Here is a 15,668-nt window from a genome sequence, read left to right on the forward strand (position 1 = left end):
TGGGGGTCCCCCAAACCCACCAAAATGTCTCCCCAGTCAGGCCGCACACGGTGGGTGGGGGGGGTCACCCCCAGATTTGGGTGGTTCACAGAGATTTGGGGGGAATCACACCCCGATTTGAGGGGTTTGCACCTAGTTTTGGGGTGCCACACACAGATTTGAGGGCTCACACAGATTTGGGGGGCTCACATAGCTTTATTGCCCATCCCCCACCTCGGGGGGGGCAGGAGGGTTGGGGGGCAATTTTGGGAGGGTGGGGTCTCACCTGACCCCTGCCCCTCCCCCACCCCCCGTGCTTCCCCCTTGTGCCCCCCCAGCGTCAGGAGCTCCAGACATCATGAGGAAGAGGACGATGGGGATGATGTACATCCACTGTGGGGAAAGGGGGGGGTGCCACCTCAAAATCATCCCCATCACAGGAAATGTGGGAGGGATCACCCCGAAATCCACCCTGCCCCCCCATCCCATGGAAAACGGGGGTGGTGGTCACCCCAAAATCCACAGCCCCCACCCAAATGGGAAATAAGGGGCATCACCCAAAAATCCCATTCCCAGGAGATGTGGGGAGAGTTTGGGGGGGTCAGGAGGGGTTTGGGGGGGGATGCGGATTTGGGGAGGGGGAGTTTGGGGGTTCAGGGTAGGTCAGTGGGGGATTTGGGGGTGCTGAGGAGGGGTGCAGGTGGAATTGAACATTTGGGGAGGAGGGGGCTTTGGCAGGGTTAGGGATTTTGTGGAGGCATTGAGGTTTTGAGGGGGCTAGGTGAGTTTTTGGGGAGCAGTGAGCTTTTGGGGGAGGGTGAGAAGTTTTGGAGGGGTGGGTGACTTTGGGGTCAGTGAATTTCTGGGGGCCTTGGTAGGTTTTTGGGGAGTCCCTCCCGGGTTTTTTTTGGGGGGGGGTCCCTGGCAGGTGGGTGGTTTTTATTTGGGGGTGGGTCCCTGGCAGGTGGGTGGTTTTTATTTGGGGGTGGGTCCCTCACGTATTTGGCGAAGAAGGATTTCTGCTCCTGGGGATTGCGGGCGCGCTGAGCCTGCTCCTGCTCCAGGTGCCGGATGAACGCGGCAGTCTCGGGGCTGGGGGATACGGGAGGGGGTCACAGGCACCCCAAAACTGTCCCCATGTATCCCCCAAAATGTGAAATCCCCCAAAATTCCCCCCCCCAGGGTCTCCCTATCCTCCAGGTCACCCCTGCAGCATTGCTGTGTCCCCCCACGTCCCCACAGAGTTCTGCAGGGTCTCCACGGTGTCCCCAGCCCGTCTCCCGTGTCCCCAAGCATCCCCCATTGTCCCCACAGTGTCCCCATGGTCTCCCCATAGTATCCCCATGTCCCTGTCACTCACACATGGCAGCAGAGCGTGGCACGAGGCCACCAAGAGGCTGGGGACCATTGGAGGTCAATGACCCCCACTGTGTCCCCATGCCCCCAATGTCCTTGTGTCCCCCCACATCCCCTCCACTTCACCCCCCATGTCCCCATGTCCCTGTGTCCCAATGTCCTTGTGACCCCCCACATCTCCCTCATGTCCCCATGTGTCCCCCATGCCCCCCACGTCCCTGTGTTCCCATGTCCCCCATAACCCCCATGTCCCCCCACATCCCCTCCATGTCCCCCCCATATCCCCATGTGTCCATGTCCCCACGATGTCCCTGTGTCCCCCGTGTCACTCACGTGGCCGCGGGCACGGGTTGCCTCAGGGCCACTGAGGTGTTGAAGAGCTCCAGGTCCACATCCTCCACCTCGGTGCCTCGGCAGGTGCCCGGAGCTGCCACCACCCCCAGGGCCACCACATTCCCGGCCACATCCAGGTGCAGTGTCAGCTGATCCGACAAGTGGGACTCCAGCAGGGCACACTGAGGACAGGGACACGGTGGCAGTGCCACAGGGGAACATGAAGGATGTCCCCAAAGTGTCCCAGGGGGTGACAGAGGTCAGGTGGTGTCCCAGGTGTGCCCCAGGTGTGTCCCAGGGGGTGACAGAGGTCAGGTGGTGTCCCAGGTGTGCCCCAGGGTGTCCCAAGGGTGTCCCAGGTGCGTCCCAGGGGGTGACAGAGGTCAGGTGGTGTCCCAGGTGTGCCCCAGGGTGTCCCAAGGGTGTCCCAGGTGCGTCCCAGGGGGTGACAGAGGTCAGGTGGTGTCCCAGGTGTGCCCCAGGGGGTGACAGAGGTCAGGTGGTGTCCCAGGTGTGACCCAGGGTGTCCCAGGGGGTGTCACAGGGGGTGATAGAGGTCAGGGGGTGTCCCAGGTGTGCCCCAGAGTGTCCCAAGGGTGTCCCAGATGTGTCCCAGGGGGTGACAGAGGTCAGGTGGTGTCCCAGGAATGTCCCCAGGGTGTCCCTGTCACTCACAGCCCGCACGAAGGAGGTGACGAACTCAGTGCCCCCCTCCTCGCCAGGGCCCAGGGGCTTGCGGAGGACCCGCACCCGGTACAGCCCGTCCTGAGCTGCCACCTCCTGTGGGGACAGCATGACACCCAGTGTCACCCAGGGTCACCTCAGTGTCACCCAGCGCCACTCCAGTGTCACTCCAATGTCACCCCTGTGTAACTGAATTCAGTGTCACCTCAGTGTCCCCACACTGTCCTCCCAGTGTCCCCATGGTGCCATCCCCCGTGCCCCATCCCTGACCCTGAGCCGGGCTCGTTCCTCATCCCCGAGCGGTTTCTGGGTCAGCGCCAGTGCAGGCTCGGGGCCCGAGCTCAGGGCCAGCGTCCCCCGGCGCCGGAACCGCGGGACATCATCTGCGAGGACACAGGGACACGGTGGTGGCACTGGGGACAGCCCCTACACAGTGCCCCCAGTGCCACCCCTGTCCCTGTGTCCCCTATTCCCTGTCCAGTGCCTCGAGAGTCACCCCCAGTCTGGTGTCCCCAGTCTCATCCCTCAGTGCTATCCCCCTGGCCCAGTGTCCCCCTGTCCCCTGTCCCCACGCCCCATGTACCCTGTCCCCATGTCCCATGTCCCTGTCCCCATCCCCTGTCCCCACGTCCCCTGTCCCCATGTCCCATGTCCCTGTCCCCATCCTCTGTCCCCACGTCCCCTGTCCCCATGTCCCATGTCCCTGTCCCCATCCCCTGTCCCCACGTCCCCTGTCCCCATGTCCCATGTCCCTGTCCCCATCCCCTGTCCCCACGTCCCCTGTCCCCATGTCCCATGTCCCTGTCCCCATCCCCTGTCCCCACGTCCCCTACCCTGTCCCCTGTCCCCGTCTCCCATGTCTCCCATGTCTCCCTGTCCGCTTGTCCCATGTCCCCAGTCCCCTCACCCAGCTCGAAGGAGTGCTCCAGGCTCAGGCTCACCCTGCAGCTCTCGGTGTCACCAGGCTGGGGGGACACGAGGGGGACACGGGGGGTGACACCAGGCCGGGCACACCCCGCAGGCCTCACGAATATAAACGAGCAGCCCCGCAGCCTCATTAACGCCACATCGGGCTACTGAGCGTTGTCACCGCACCGAGGCCGTTTCCGGGGGTCCGGGGGATGTGGGGGCCTCCATTTGTCCGTCCTTCTTTGGCCACCCCCGATGAGCCCGCAGCCCCTCGCCGCTCGCTCCAATCCCGGTCCAGGGTCTCCCCCCGCTCCCCGTGCTCCCGGGACTCCCCCTGTGCTCACCCTGCTGCCGGTGCCGGTACCGGGGCCCCCCCGGCAGAGCCCCCCGGCCCCGCCCAGCGCCGTCCCCGCCGCCAGCAGCGCCAGCAGCGGCACCGGCCACGGCGCCGCCATCTTGGGGCGCGGGGCACGGCGGGAACGGGGCGGGGCCACGGCGGGAAGGTGGTGGGCGGGGCTAGGGCGGGTGGGCGTGATCGCAATAACTGTATGGGCGGGGCCAGTGGGGGCAGTGAGGGGGCGGGGCCAACACGGGTGTCCCCTCTTGGGCTCCCCCCCGAAATCCAAGGTGGGAAGCCTCGGGACAGACAGAGGGATCCCCCCAGTTACCCTTGGGGTACCCCCAGTACTCCCCCAGTCACATTTGGAGGACCCCCTCCCCCCCCCCCAGTCTCCCTCTCGTGTCCCCCCGATCGTATCCCCTGTGTGCCCCTCCTCCTTCCCTGACCACTTCCAGCCCCTCCCCCCGCAAATGTGCCGGGCAGGTGAGGGGACCGGGATCGGGATCGGGATCGGGATCGGGATCGGGATCGGGATCAGGATCAGGATCAGGATTGTGATCAGGACTGGGATCGCCAGCGGGATGGGATCAGGATGGGGATTGCGATTGGGAATACGATTGGGATCAGGATTTGGATTGGGACTGGGATCAGGATCAGGATCAGGATCGGGACTGGGCTGAGAATGCAGAAGAATTGAAAAAACGGGGGAATTTTATTCCAACCCCGGGACCAGGGTAGCGGGTCTGCAGACACTGGGAATAACCGGCCAGGGCTCAGGACAGACACCGGGAATGTCTGACCAGGGCTCGGGACAGACACCGGGAATGTCCGGCCGAGGCTCCGGACACCCGTCCCGTCCCGTCCCGGCTCAGCCCGTGGGGTCCCGCAGGAAGCGCAGCAGGTCCCGCATCACCGAGAAGAACTGCAGCAGCACCGCGTTCAGCGGCTCCGGCCCGGGGCTCCCGGGGGTCCCCTCGGGGGTCCCCATGGTCAGCAGGATCCAGTGGCTAAAGCGCCAGGCCGGGGTGAAGACGCAGCCGCGGGCGCCGCTGGTGACCCCCACGAGCCAGAAGTGCTCGGAGCCGCGGTCCCGGCACACGAGGGGACCCCCGGTGTCTACCTGGGGGGAGATACGGGATGGGGGCGTGGGGGGGGGTCTCGGGGTGGCTTTGGGGATTTGGGGTCTTGGAGTCGGTTTGGGGTCTTGGAGTGTGTTTGGGGGTCTGGGGTCTCAGGGTGGCTTTGGGGATTTGGGGCCCCATGGTGGGTCTGGGGTCTCGGTGTGGGTTTGGGGATTTGGGGTCTCGGCGTGGGTTTAGGGTTTGAAGTCTTGGCATGAGTTTGGGGGTTTTGGGGTCTCAGGGCGGGGCCGCTCTCACCTGGCAGGTGCCAGAGCCGCGCTGCGAGAGCTCCACACACACCTGGGGAGAATCCGCGGCCTCGGCGCCGTTACAGAGCTCGGGCTGCAGCAGCCGCACCTGCGCCTCCCACAGCACCTCCCGCGTGTCCTGGGACACACCTGGGGACACCTGGGTCACACCTGGGGTCACACCTGGGGACACATGGGTCACACCTCGGTCACACCTGGGATACACCTGGGGACACATGTGGGGACACACCCGGACACAACTTGATACACCTGAGCCTTTGTCAAGACCACAACATCACCTTGGGACACACCCAAGACTCTCCTGTGTCCACAGTGGGATGTCAGCCCATGCTCACTCACACCTGTGCTCACCTGTACCCACAATGCCCCACCCTCCCCCATACCTATGCTCACCTGTACCCTCCCTGGAGCCCCAGCCCCCGATGTAGCAGGGCTCGAGCCCGCCCGGCCGCGGCCCAGCCTCGCTCACGCAGCCGAGCTGCACAAAGTCGCTGCACTCCACGGGCCGCTCCAGCTCCAGCAGCGCCACGTCCAGGTCCCGGTGCTCCCGCAGCCGCCTCACCTGCCTCACCTGCGCCTCGGGCCCGGGGTCGCTCAGGTCCCAGGCCCCCAGCACCACGCGCCACGAGCTGACGTTCCTGGGGACACGCGGGGATGGTCACGGGGAGCGGAGCTCACCCAGAGTGTCCTAGGGGATCCCAGAGCCCTCCCTCCCGGGGCTCCAGAGCGTCCTGGAGCTTCACGGAGCTCTCTAGAACTTCCTAAAGCATCCCGGAGCCATCCCAGAGCTCCCCGGATAATCCTGGAACCATCCCAGAGTTTCCCAGAGCTCCCTAGATCTTCCCAAAGCATCCCAGAGCTCCCTGGAGCCATCCCGGAGCCTCTCAGGGCCATCCCTGGGCTATCCCAGGGCTATCCTGGAGCTCCCCAGAGGACCCCAGAGCTCCCCGGGGCCATCCCAAAGCCTCCTGGGAGATCCTGGAGTGTCTCGGGGTCATCCCAGAGGATCCCGAAACCAGCCCAGAGGATCCCAGAGCTCCCTGGGGCCGTCCTGGAGCATCCCAGAGGATCCCGGAGTTCCCCGAGACCATCCCAGAGGATCCTAAAACCATCCCAGAGATCCCGGAGCCATCTCAGAGGATCCTGAAACCATCCCGGAGGATCCCAGAGCTGTCCGGGGCCATCCCAGAGCTCCCTGGGGCCATCCTGGAGGATCACGAAAGAATCTCGGAGGATCCCGGCGCTGCCCGGAGCCATCCCGGCTCTCCCCGGAGGCTCCGGGCGCGCAGCCCCGCTCACCGGGCGCGGGGGAAGCAGCGGGCAGCCGTGAGGACCCAGGTGGGGGTGATGAGGGTCCCGCCGCACACGTGGCCGCTCCCGGCCCTGTGCGGGTCCTGGATGCTGGCGAGTCCCGGCCAGGCCCCGGGCACGGCCCCGGAGCCGCTCCCGAACTCCTCGGCCATGGGGCGGAGCCCGCAGGTGCCGCTGGAATCGTCAAAGAGTCACGGACAGGGACACGGGGACAGGGACACGGGGACAGGGACACCCAACACAGGGACTGCGACCCGGGGACAGGGACAGAGAGACAGGGACAAGGACACCCCCAGTGCCACCTCTGTCCCCTCTATACCAGGGCCTGGCACGGGCACGGGGCTGTGACCCTCCTGTGGGGTCTGGGGAGCTGTGCTGACCCCAGGACACCCTCGGGGACCCCCCAGCTGTGGGCGGGGTGGTCACCTACTCGCAGGTGTCCCAGGTGGGCCAGGAGGGCACGGCCAGGGCCAGCAGGACAAGGAGCCACAGGGGAGCCATGGTGGGGACAGCGGGACAGAGCCTGGCGTGTCCCCTCGTGTCCCCTCCCCGACTCCCGCCCGGTGCTGATGTCACAGAGAGGTTGGGGACAGCCACAGAGCCGTGGAACGGCAGGAAAAGGACTTGGAATCCCAGGCTGGGACACTGCTGGGGAGGGGACAGCCACAGCTGCTCTGGGAAATCCATCCCAGTGCCCCGCCGGCAGGAATTTCTCCCCAAAATCCCATAGGAATCTTTCCCCGGAGCACTTTAAAATCCTTAAACTCTCCCACTTCCTCTCTCTCTGGGAGTGGAGCAGCCCCCAGGGTGAGGGAATGGGGGCAAGCCCAGCCCATCCAGATCTTTTTCTCCCATTAGAAAAGATGCCAAAAGGAACAGCTGGAGCACCCCAGGAGCTGTGGGACCACCCCAGGGCAGGGCTGGATTAATTTGGGGTGTCTCAGGGTGCTCTCAGACACAGATCCCACACTCCCAGCCCTGCAGGAACAATGGGAATGGCAGAGGAAGTCTCTGAGCAACGAGTTTATTTGTACAAAAATACATTTCTCTGTTTGTAAATCCCACCCGTGGGGTCTGTGGGTGATCTCCAGGGATGCAGGGAGCGTTCAGGGCCCTTTCTTCAGGGATTCCAGGAAGTGCCGCTCATTCTCCAGGAAATCGTGGTCCTGGGGACGAGGGGGGGGGGGGGATGGGCTGAGCCCACCTAGGTGGGTCCCAGCCCCTTCCCCAGCCCTGCTCCCACCTGGCCAGCTCCAAACCCCTCCCAAATCCCACATGGCTCGTTCAGAGCCCTTTTCCCAAACAGCCCCAAACCACAAACCCTTTCCCAGACAATCCCAAACCCTTTCCCAACTGGTTCCAAACCCCGTTCCCAGACAGCCCCAAACCCTTTACCAGAAAATCCCAAACCATTTCCCAGACAGTTTCAAATATTTTTTCCAGCTGGCTTTGAGCTCCTCTCCCAGCCCAGTTCCCCCCCGGCCTGTCCCAGTCCCTTTCCAGTTTCCCCCTGGCCCTTCCCAGCTCCTCCCTCACCATTTCAGTCCCTTTTCATTTCCCCCTTGGCCAGTCCCAGTCCCTTTCCACTTTCCCCCTGGCCTGTCCCAGTCCCTTTCCAGCCCCCCAGCCATTCCCAGTTCCCCCCGACCTGTCCCAGTCCCGTCCCAGTCCCATCCCTGTCCCCTCACCATCCGTGCTCGCTGTTTCAGCACCAGGAGGTGTCCGTAGAGCGCGGCCGAGCCCAGGGTGTCCCGGTTTCCCCCCAGGACCATCCCCAAGGGGGGCAGGAGCCCGGGAACCACGGAAGCAGCTGCAGACGGGGACATGGGAGTTCCCCAGAGCAGCTCTGGGGCTCCAGCATCCCCCAAAACCCATCCCGGGAAGGGTGGAACCTCAGCCGGCCCATGGCTGGGGACTGGCCCCGGCCGTGTCCCTGCAGCTGGGGACAGCTCAGCCCGGAGCTGCTGGAGCTGCTCCCTGTGCCGGGCCAGGCTCAGCCGCTCCTGCGGGAAAGGAGGGACAGGAGGTGGGAAAAGGGAGCAAGAGGAGGGAGAGGGATGAGGAAGGAGGGAGGGACTTGCCTGATGCAGCCGCTGCTCCTCCTGCCCGAGCTGATCCTGCTGATCCTGCAGGAGCCGCAGCCGCTGCTCGGCCTGGAGGATCCGAGCATCCTGCAGAGCCTGCTGGGAATCCTGCTGGGAATGGGGAATGGGAACTGGGATGCGAATGGGAGTGGGAACTGGGAACAGGGAACTTCGATGGGAATGGGAACCAGGGATGGTACCGGGATGGGGAATGAGACCTGGGATGGGAACAGGAATTGGGAATGGGAACGGGAACTGGGAATGGGAAACAGGAGCCTCAGCTCCAGTGGGATTTGGAACCCCAGCTCTGCTCCCAGCTGCAATTCCAGCGCGGCCGCTGCATTTACCTGGGCCAGGGCATGGATCTGCTCCTCCCTCTCCCTCAGGCGCTGCTCAGCCCGCTGAACCTTCTCCTTTTCCAGCCTCAGCTTCCTCCAGGCCTCATCCAGCTCCTCCCTGTCCCTCTCCAGCTCCTCCTCCTTGGATCTCAGCTCCCGGCTCCGGAATTTCAGCTCTGCCTGCTCCTGGGGTGGGCAGGGGGGACAGCGAGTGTCACCTGAACCGTCCTGCAGTCCCTGGAGAGCTCCGGGGAGGTGATTTAGGAACCCGGGCAGGGCATTGAGGACCTTGGCCAGGCTCCTCAGCGCCGAGTCCATGCCCAGGGCTCGCTCCTTGTCCTGCTCCGCCCGCTCCCGGCTCAGCCGCTCCCGGGTGTGGAATTCTGCCCAGGCAGCCGCCAGCCGCCGCCGCTCCTCGGAGCGATCCCGCAGCTCTGCCTGCTGCTCCTCCAGCCATGCAGCCTGGGACAGCCGAGGGACAGCTCCAGGCACAGATTTCCGGAGGTTTTCCCCTCAGTTATCCCGGCCCAGCTGCTTCCAGGGGCGGCTTCCAGCTGGGGAGCTCTGGCCCCGTGTGGGTGAGGACCCAGAGGGTTCCACCTGGCCAGTTCCGAGCCCCTTCCAGCCCTGACCCTGCTCCTTCCCTGATGGTTCTGAGCCCTTTTCCCAGCTCTGCTCCATCCTGGCTGCTTCTGAGCCCTTTTCCCATTCCCATTCCCACTCCCACCCATCTCATCCCAAACCCCTTCCAGGTCCCACCCACCTTGTTCCAAGTCCCTTTTGCAGCCCAGTCCCGCCCCCCGCCCCGAACCCCAGTCTGCTCCAAGCCCCATCCCGGTCACTCCCAGATTCCAGGCCCCCACCCGGCATTCCAGGGAATTCCCTGGGGAAGCTGCAGCCCCTCCGTGCTCTGAGCATAGCCTGGAGCCATGTCCCGCTCACCTTGGCCTCGTCCAGCGCTGCCCTCTCCATGGCCAGCAGCTGAGCCGAGAGCCGGCGCTGCTCCTCCAGCGCCTCCCGCAGGGAATCCGCCCTGGAGCGCTCGGCAGCGGCTCTGCGGCGTTCCTGGGGTGGGGACAGGGACACGGGATGGTGACATGGGATAGGTACAGGGGACATAGGATAGGGACGGGGACACGGGACACAGACAGGAACACGGCCACGGCTCTGGGCTAGAGCCTCACCTGCTCCAGGAGCTGCTCCCTCTCTCCCAGCCTGCTCTCCAAGTTGGCCACGGCCTCCTGGAGCCGGCTCTGCTCCCGCTCTGCATCCCGCTGCTGCCGGCACAGCCGGTCCTGGAGCACTGAGAGGGGCACAGGGCAGCCCGGGATGGGGAGAGGTGGGACCCCCCTGCATCCACAGGGAAATCCCATGTGGGAAACGCCCCTGTGTTTGCGCTCCATCCCATTATCCCATCATCCTATTCCAAGACATGGAAATCCCACATGGAAAACCCCCATGTACATGCTCCATCCCATCCCAGGACACAGAAATCCCACATGGAAAAACCCCCATGTTCATGCTCAATCCCCTTATCCCATTATCCCATCCCACAGAAATCCCACAGGATTCCCTTCCCCGTGCTCCCAGCCCCAGCACAGGGAGATCCCCCCTGTGGGATCCAGGCCCAGGGTCCCTCTGGCCAGCAGGATTTGTCCCAGGGCTGTTTGGATTCTGTGGGATCGGCTCTGGAGCCCTTGGGATGGAGCAGAGGCTCCCATTGGAATGAGGCACTTGGATGGAATTTACCTGTGAGCTGCTCATCCTGCTCCTGGGATCTGGGGTGATTCTGGGATCCAGGGTGATCCTGGGATGTGGGGGGATCCTGGGATCTGGGGGGATACAGGGATGTCAGGTGATCCCGGGGTCTGGGGTGATCCCAGAATCCGGGGTGATCCCGTGCCATACCCCAGCACCAGGATGGGATTTCTCCTTCTCCCACCATGGCCTCTCCTGCTGCTCCTCCCCCTTTCCCAGGATGGATCAGGAACAATCCCAGCACCCCCAGTCTGGGCAGGTGAGCGGGGAACTGGGAGCACAGGTGAGAACCCCCTGTACCTGTGGGAGCTCTCCAGGAGATCCCCCAGGAGCCGGCCCTGCTGCTCCCGCTCCCGCTCCAGGGAACGCACCTGGGGGAGCCGCACGGAGCTGCAGGTGACACCTCAGGTGACACCCCCAGGTGCCATCCCCAGGTGCCACCCTCAGTCCTCACCTGATTTTCCAGCTCCTCCAGCCGGGCCTGAAGGCTGCACAGGGAGATCCCAGATCCAGGATGGGATTGGAGAGTTTGGGAATCCGGGTGGGGCTGGGATGGGAGAATTCCCAGATCCTGCTGGGGTGGGAGAATTCCCAGAGCCTGCTGGGGTGGATGGGATTGGAGAATTCCTGGATCTTTCTGGGATGGATGGGATGGGAGAATTCCCAGATCCTGCTGGGGTGGATGGGATGGGAGAATTCCTGGATCCTTCTGGGATTGATAGGATGGGAGAATTCCCAAATCCTGCTGGGATGGATGGGATTGGAGAACTCCTGGATATTTTTGGGATTGGTGGGATGGGAGAATTCCCAGATCCTGCTGGGATGGGAGAAATCCTGGATCCTGCTGGTGCTTCTGGGCTGGGAAAGCTCTGGGAGGCTCTGGGCAGAGCCAGGATGGGAGAGCTCGGGAATTCTCCAGGCAGGGCTGGGCTGGAGGAGCCTCGGGATCCTGCTGGGAGGACACAGGGATGCTCTGGGAGGAGCTGGGAAAGGCAACCCCTCTTTCCTGGGAATGCTGATCCCATCCCCACAATTCCCAGGGGATCCCAGGACCCCTCCCCATCCCCCCAATTCCCAGGGACCCCTCCCCATCCCCCCACTTCCCAGGGGATCCCCGGGACCCCTCCCCATCCCCCCAATTCCCAGGGAATCCCCGGGACCCCTCCCCATCCCCCCAATTCCCAGGGACCCCTCCCCATCCCCCCAATTCCCAGGGGATCCCCGGGACCCCTCCCCATCCCCCACCTTGGTGGGCGGGGCCATCGCCGGCACCTCCAGCGCTGCTGGGGAGGAAAACCAAACTGGGACAATCCCAAATCCATCCCTGGGAATGGGCAGCAGCAACGAACCGGCCTCTGCCATCCCATATCCCATTATCCCATCCCATTTCCCATTATCCTGATAACATCCTGTTATCCCATGGATCCCATATCCCAGCATTCCATTATCTCGTCCCATTATCCCGTTATCCCATCCCAGCATCCCATATCCCATTATCCCATCCTCCCATTATCCCATGGATCCCATTAACCCATCCCATTATTCCACCATCCCATCCCAGCATCCCATTATCCATTATACCATTATCCACTATCCCATCATCCCATTATCCCATTACCCCATTATGCCATAGAGCCCATTATCCCATTATCCCTTTACGCCATTATCCCATTATTCCATCATCCCCTCCGATGCCATGCAGTGGTCCCATCCCATTATCCCGTTATCCCATAGATCCCGTTATCCATGATCCCACCCCCAGCACAGCTCCCCCAGTTCCAGAGAGTCCCCAAGCCAGGTGACCTCACGGGACACCTGGGGGGTGACAGAGGCCTCACCTGCAGCTGCCTGGGGGCGGGGCTGTGTCCTGCCAGGGAATTCCAGCCTGGATGGGGAAAGGTATGGAACAGGGAGTGAGGGGAGCCAGGCCCGAGCTGTCACCTGTGTGTCACCTGTGTGCCACCTCTGTCACCTGTGCCGTGTCACCTGTCCCACCCCACCTGTCCAGTGTCAGGGATCCCCCCTTTGGGATTCCATGGGAACAGGGACACCCCAAACCTCCATTCCCAGGGTCCCCTCCCCACACTGAGCCCTCGCGCAGGTGACACCTGGGACACACCTGGACACACCTGGGCTGGGAATCCTGGCCCAGGTGGGATTTCCAGGCAGAGCATTTACCTGCTAGGCTCGGGGGACTCCGGGACCCTCCAGGGGTGGGAATTCTGCTCTGGAGCCTCGGCCCAGGATCGCCTCCGTGCCAGCACACCTGAGCCCAGGTGATGCTCGTCCTTCTGTCCCAGTTCCAGGGAATCCTTGTCCTTCAATCCAAATCCTTGAAAATCCTCATTCTTTGATCCCAATCCTTGGGAATCCTTCTGTCCCACTCCTTGGGAATCCTTCTGTCCCAGTCCCTGGGAATCCTCATGCTTTGATCCCAATTGTGGGAAATCCTCATCCTTTGATCCCAGTCCCAGGAAATCCTCGTCCTTCAGCCCCAGCCAGGCGGCCCCAGAGGGACATCGGGAGCTGCTCCCCACTGGAAACCTGCAGGGAGAGGGATACTGGGGATAACTGGAAGTAATGGGGATAAGTGGGGGTAACTGGATGTAATGGGAATACTGGGATTATTAGGAATACTGGGGATACTGAGAATAACTGGGGATAGTGAGGATTACTGGGGATACTGGGGATTACTGGGGATGCAGCCAGGTGGGGCCACCCCCCCACCCCCCGTACCTCCGTCCCCGTCTCCGTGCAGTTCCTGAGGCCACCGAGGGCTCATAGGAGCCAAAGGGAAAATCCGGCAGATCCTGGCACCCGTCCAGCCCTGAGGAACAATTTCCAAAATTCCCAATGGGATTGAACATCTGGAAAACATCTGCCCTGGGAACTCCCAATGGAATTCCCTTTCCATGACCCCCCCACCTCGGCCACGCTCACTTTGTTCCTTGGATTCCGGCTGGAATTCCGCCTTTCCCGGCTGCTCTGGGGTTTGTCCCTGGAGCCTGGCGTGGTCCCTTGGGATCCCCTGGCTGGGCACAGATGGGGGTGGCACCGGGGCCACCATCCCTGTCCCCATCCCCGTGTCCCCATCCCAGTGCTCCCATCCCCGTGTCCGCTCACCCCCCCGGCGCTCCCGGCGCGTTCCCAGCTCCATCGGCGCTGTTCCCGAGGCCCAGGGAATGCACGAGGTCATCAACGTCGTCCCCAAAGGTGGCATCGGGACGTGGCAGGGCCAGGGCTGAGTGGGAATGGCACTGGTGGCACCTGGGACATCTCCTGGTGTCAACAACACTGGGACATCCCTGGGTGTCATCAACCAGATTTGGGACATCCCTGAGTGCCACTAACTGGATTTGGGATATCTCCAGGTGTCACCAGCTCTGGGACATCCCTGGGTGTCACCAGTTGGATTTGGGACACCCCTGGGTGTCACTGGCTCTGGGAGTCCCCCCTGTCCCCTCACCACTGTCCTTGCTCTGTCCTGCTTTGTTCCCAGAGCTGCTCCTGGGCCCCACCAGCTCCCCCAGGAATGGCTTCTCCAGAGGATCCTTGGGATCTGGGAACAGGAAATGGGGTTTGTTCCCTAATTAACAGGGTTTGATCCCTAATTAACGGGGATTGATCCCACAGAAATTCCTGGTACCTTTTCCCAGCCCCTTCCCAGCGTGTTTTCCCGGCCTGGACCTGACTCTGGCGATTCCCAGGATTTCTGCATCGAGCTCATCCAGCTCATCCACGTGATCCAGCTTATCCGGTTGATCCAGCTCCTGGGGGAGGGACAGCTCCTGCCCTCACCTGCAGCTCAGGTGGGATCCCCACACCTCCTCAGGAATTCTGTCCCTGCTTACCTTCAGCCCCTCCACGCTCTCTGTCAGGAATTTCCCTCTGGAATCTCCATCCAGGCCCCCCCTGGGCACAGCCCAGGTCAGGGTCAGGGTGGGGAGGGGTCCCAGGTGCTCCAAGGTGGGAACACAGGGCTGGGAATGCCGGTGGGGGTGGAGTGGGAGGGGTTTGGGGGGGCTCACCTGGGGCTCACCTGCAGGAAGGGGGCACAGGAACCTTGGGAAGGGGGAGCCGGGGGTTCCTCTGGGAACAAAGGAGGGGTCAGGGATGGACACGGAGCCAGGTGGGAACAGGGGGAGGGAGAGAGGGGGATTCCCTCCAGGTGACCCCATCCAGGCGACCCCAGGGGATTCCCCCCAGGGGATCCCATTGGGAGCTCCCATTTTACCATCAAATCCCAGGAGGTCCCCAAGCACATCCTCAATAGGATCTGGAACAGGACAAAGCCCAGGTGAGTTCAGGTGATCCAGGTGAGCTCAGGCAGATTCCCACACCAGGCAGGTGGGAAAAGCTCCTGGAACATTTCCTGTCCCAGTGTCCATCCTTCCCCCCCCCCCCCCCCCCCCCCGGCTCCATCACAGCATTCCCAGGGATCCAAATCCCCTAGAGAGCAAGTGAGGGAACAGGTGAGGGACATAAGGGCAGGTGAGGGCACTCACCTGGTAACCTGCTCCGGGCCTTGGCAGCCTGGGGAGAGACACAAATTCCCGTGGAGAAACGGAAGCACCGGGATTTTCCCACACACTAAAGTCAAGACCTAGATCCCACCTGGATCCCAGCCCTGTCTCCCATCTGGATCTCACCTGGCTCACACCTGCACCCCAGCCCTGGTTGCCCCCCGTCTCCCCCCTTCCCACTCACCATGGCGCGTCCCACTTCGTCCACCGGTCCCAGGGGATCCCAAGCCCCACGTGCCCGCTGCGGGCTCGGGGCGCTCTGGGCTCAGTCCTGCCCCGATCCGGGCCCTGATGGGAGAGGGAGGCGCCGTTGGAGGAGCCGGTCCCGCCCCTCCCGCCCGAGGGTTCCCGGGGCTTCCCCCGCCAATTCTCACCCGGCCCCGCGCTTGCCATGGGCGGCGCCATACTGCGAGCCCTCAGGAAGGCCCCCGCCGCCAAGGAGACAGAGCTGCCCTGCTTAGCGCCTGATTGTAAAGCCACCGTTACTATAGCGACGGCGCTGCCCGCGCGTCGTTCCCAAGGAAGGCCCCCCGCTGCCATAGCAACAGAGCTGCCCCGCGCGGTGCCTGATCCGAGCCGTCCCCGCGCCTCTGTCGCGATTCTCCTCCCTATCGCCAGCGATTCCCACATCTCGTGGCTTTTACCCACGTCGGGAGCTCTGGG

The 15,668-nt window shown here is 63.3% G+C and overlaps 3 protein-coding genes across 10 annotated transcripts; all 3 read right to left on the bottom strand.

Moving 5' to 3' along the window:
* Positions 1 to 227: 227 nt before the first annotated feature.
* EMC10 (ER membrane protein complex subunit 10) lies at positions 228 to 3,716 on the bottom strand. The gene is made up of 7 exons (XM_062511881.1): positions 3,606 to 3,716; positions 3,260 to 3,317; positions 2,623 to 2,735; positions 2,344 to 2,448; positions 1,669 to 1,850; positions 978 to 1,071; positions 228 to 372 (listed from the first exon to the last, which is right to left on the bottom strand). Exons 1-7 carry the CDS (start codon positions 3,714 to 3,716, stop codon positions 262 to 264), a joined length of 774 nt encoding a protein of 257 aa, XP_062367865.1. The 3' UTR covers positions 228 to 261.
* Positions 3,717 to 4,469: 753 nt separating this feature from the next.
* On the bottom strand, positions 4,470 to 6,803 carry LOC134055497 (acrosin-like). The gene is made up of 5 exons (XM_062511878.1): positions 6,733 to 6,803; positions 6,291 to 6,476; positions 5,391 to 5,629; positions 4,981 to 5,120; positions 4,470 to 4,721 (listed from the first exon to the last, which is right to left on the bottom strand). Exons 1-5 carry the CDS (start codon positions 6,801 to 6,803, stop codon positions 4,470 to 4,472), a joined length of 888 nt encoding a protein of 295 aa, XP_062367862.1.
* A 516-nt stretch (positions 6,804 to 7,319) lies between these two features.
* On the bottom strand, positions 7,320 to 15,647 carry FBF1 (Fas binding factor 1). Of its 8 annotated transcripts, XM_062511804.1 has the most exons (24): positions 15,380 to 15,647; positions 15,190 to 15,293; positions 14,988 to 15,015; positions 14,717 to 14,758; positions 14,511 to 14,571; positions 14,334 to 14,394; positions 14,129 to 14,252; positions 13,949 to 14,041; positions 13,606 to 13,723; positions 13,423 to 13,514; positions 13,219 to 13,309; positions 12,661 to 13,026; positions 12,321 to 12,367; positions 11,728 to 11,765; positions 10,937 to 11,434; positions 10,783 to 10,853; positions 10,474 to 10,556; positions 9,909 to 10,027; positions 9,667 to 9,789; positions 9,013 to 9,186; positions 8,734 to 8,910; positions 8,380 to 8,517; positions 7,991 to 8,305; positions 7,320 to 7,468 (listed from the first exon to the last, which is right to left on the bottom strand). In XM_062511804.1, exons 2-24 carry the CDS (start codon positions 15,190 to 15,192, stop codon positions 7,409 to 7,411), a joined length of 2,922 nt encoding a protein of 973 aa, XP_062367788.1. In that variant the 5' UTR covers positions 15,193 to 15,293; positions 15,380 to 15,647; the 3' UTR covers positions 7,320 to 7,408. The 8 variants fall into 8 exon arrangements, with proteins under 8 accessions (XP_062367788.1, XP_062367787.1, XP_062367786.1 ...); XM_062511803.1 differs by having other exon boundaries at positions 7,991 to 8,497; positions 14,522 to 14,571; XM_062511802.1 differs by having other exon boundaries at positions 7,991 to 8,497; positions 10,937 to 11,431; positions 11,728 to 11,762.
* Between the last annotated feature and the right edge of the window lie 21 nt (positions 15,648 to 15,668).

Source organism: Cinclus cinclus, chromosome 32 (genome assembly GCF_963662255.1).
Source record: "Cinclus cinclus chromosome 32, bCinCin1.1, whole genome shotgun sequence".
NCBI classification, from domain to species: domain Eukaryota; kingdom Metazoa; phylum Chordata; class Aves; order Passeriformes; family Cinclidae; genus Cinclus; species Cinclus cinclus.

Bases quoted from the DNA above. Each gene is read 5' to 3' on its own strand.
- EMC10 (XM_062511881.1), bottom strand. From the start codon at position 3,716: ATGGCGGCGCCGTGGCCGGTGCCGCTGCTGGCGCTGCTGGCGGCGGGG. The intron at 3,318-3,605 runs GTGAGCACAGGG...GTGTCCCCCCAG, and splicing joins GTACCGGCACCGGCAGCAGG to CCTGGTGACACCGAGAGCTG. The intron at 373-977 runs GTGAGGGACCCA...CTTTCCCCACAG, and splicing joins AATCCTTCTTCGCCAAATAC to TGGATGTACATCATCCCCAT.
- FBF1 (XM_062511798.1), bottom strand. The intron at 12,368-12,660 runs GTAAATGCTCTG...TTCCCCATCCAG, and splicing joins GAGTCCCCCGAGCCTAGCAG to GCTGGAATTCCCTGGCAGGA. The intron at 10,854-10,936 runs GTGAGGACTGAG...CGGCTCCCCCAG, and splicing joins TGGAGGAGCTGGAAAATCAG to GTGCGTTCCCTGGAGCGGGA.
- LOC134055497 (XM_062511878.1), bottom strand. From the start codon at position 6,803: ATGGCTCCCCTGTGGCTCCTTGTCCTGCTGGCCCTGGCCGTGCCCTCC. The intron at 6,477-6,732 runs GTAGGTGACCAC...TGACGATTCCAG, and splicing joins CCCACCTGGGACACCTGCGA to CGGCACCTGCGGGCTCCGCC. The intron at 5,121-5,390 runs GTACAGGTGAGC...AGGTGTCCCCAG, and splicing joins GGGCTGGGGCTCCAGGGAGG to GTGTGTCCCAGGACACGCGG.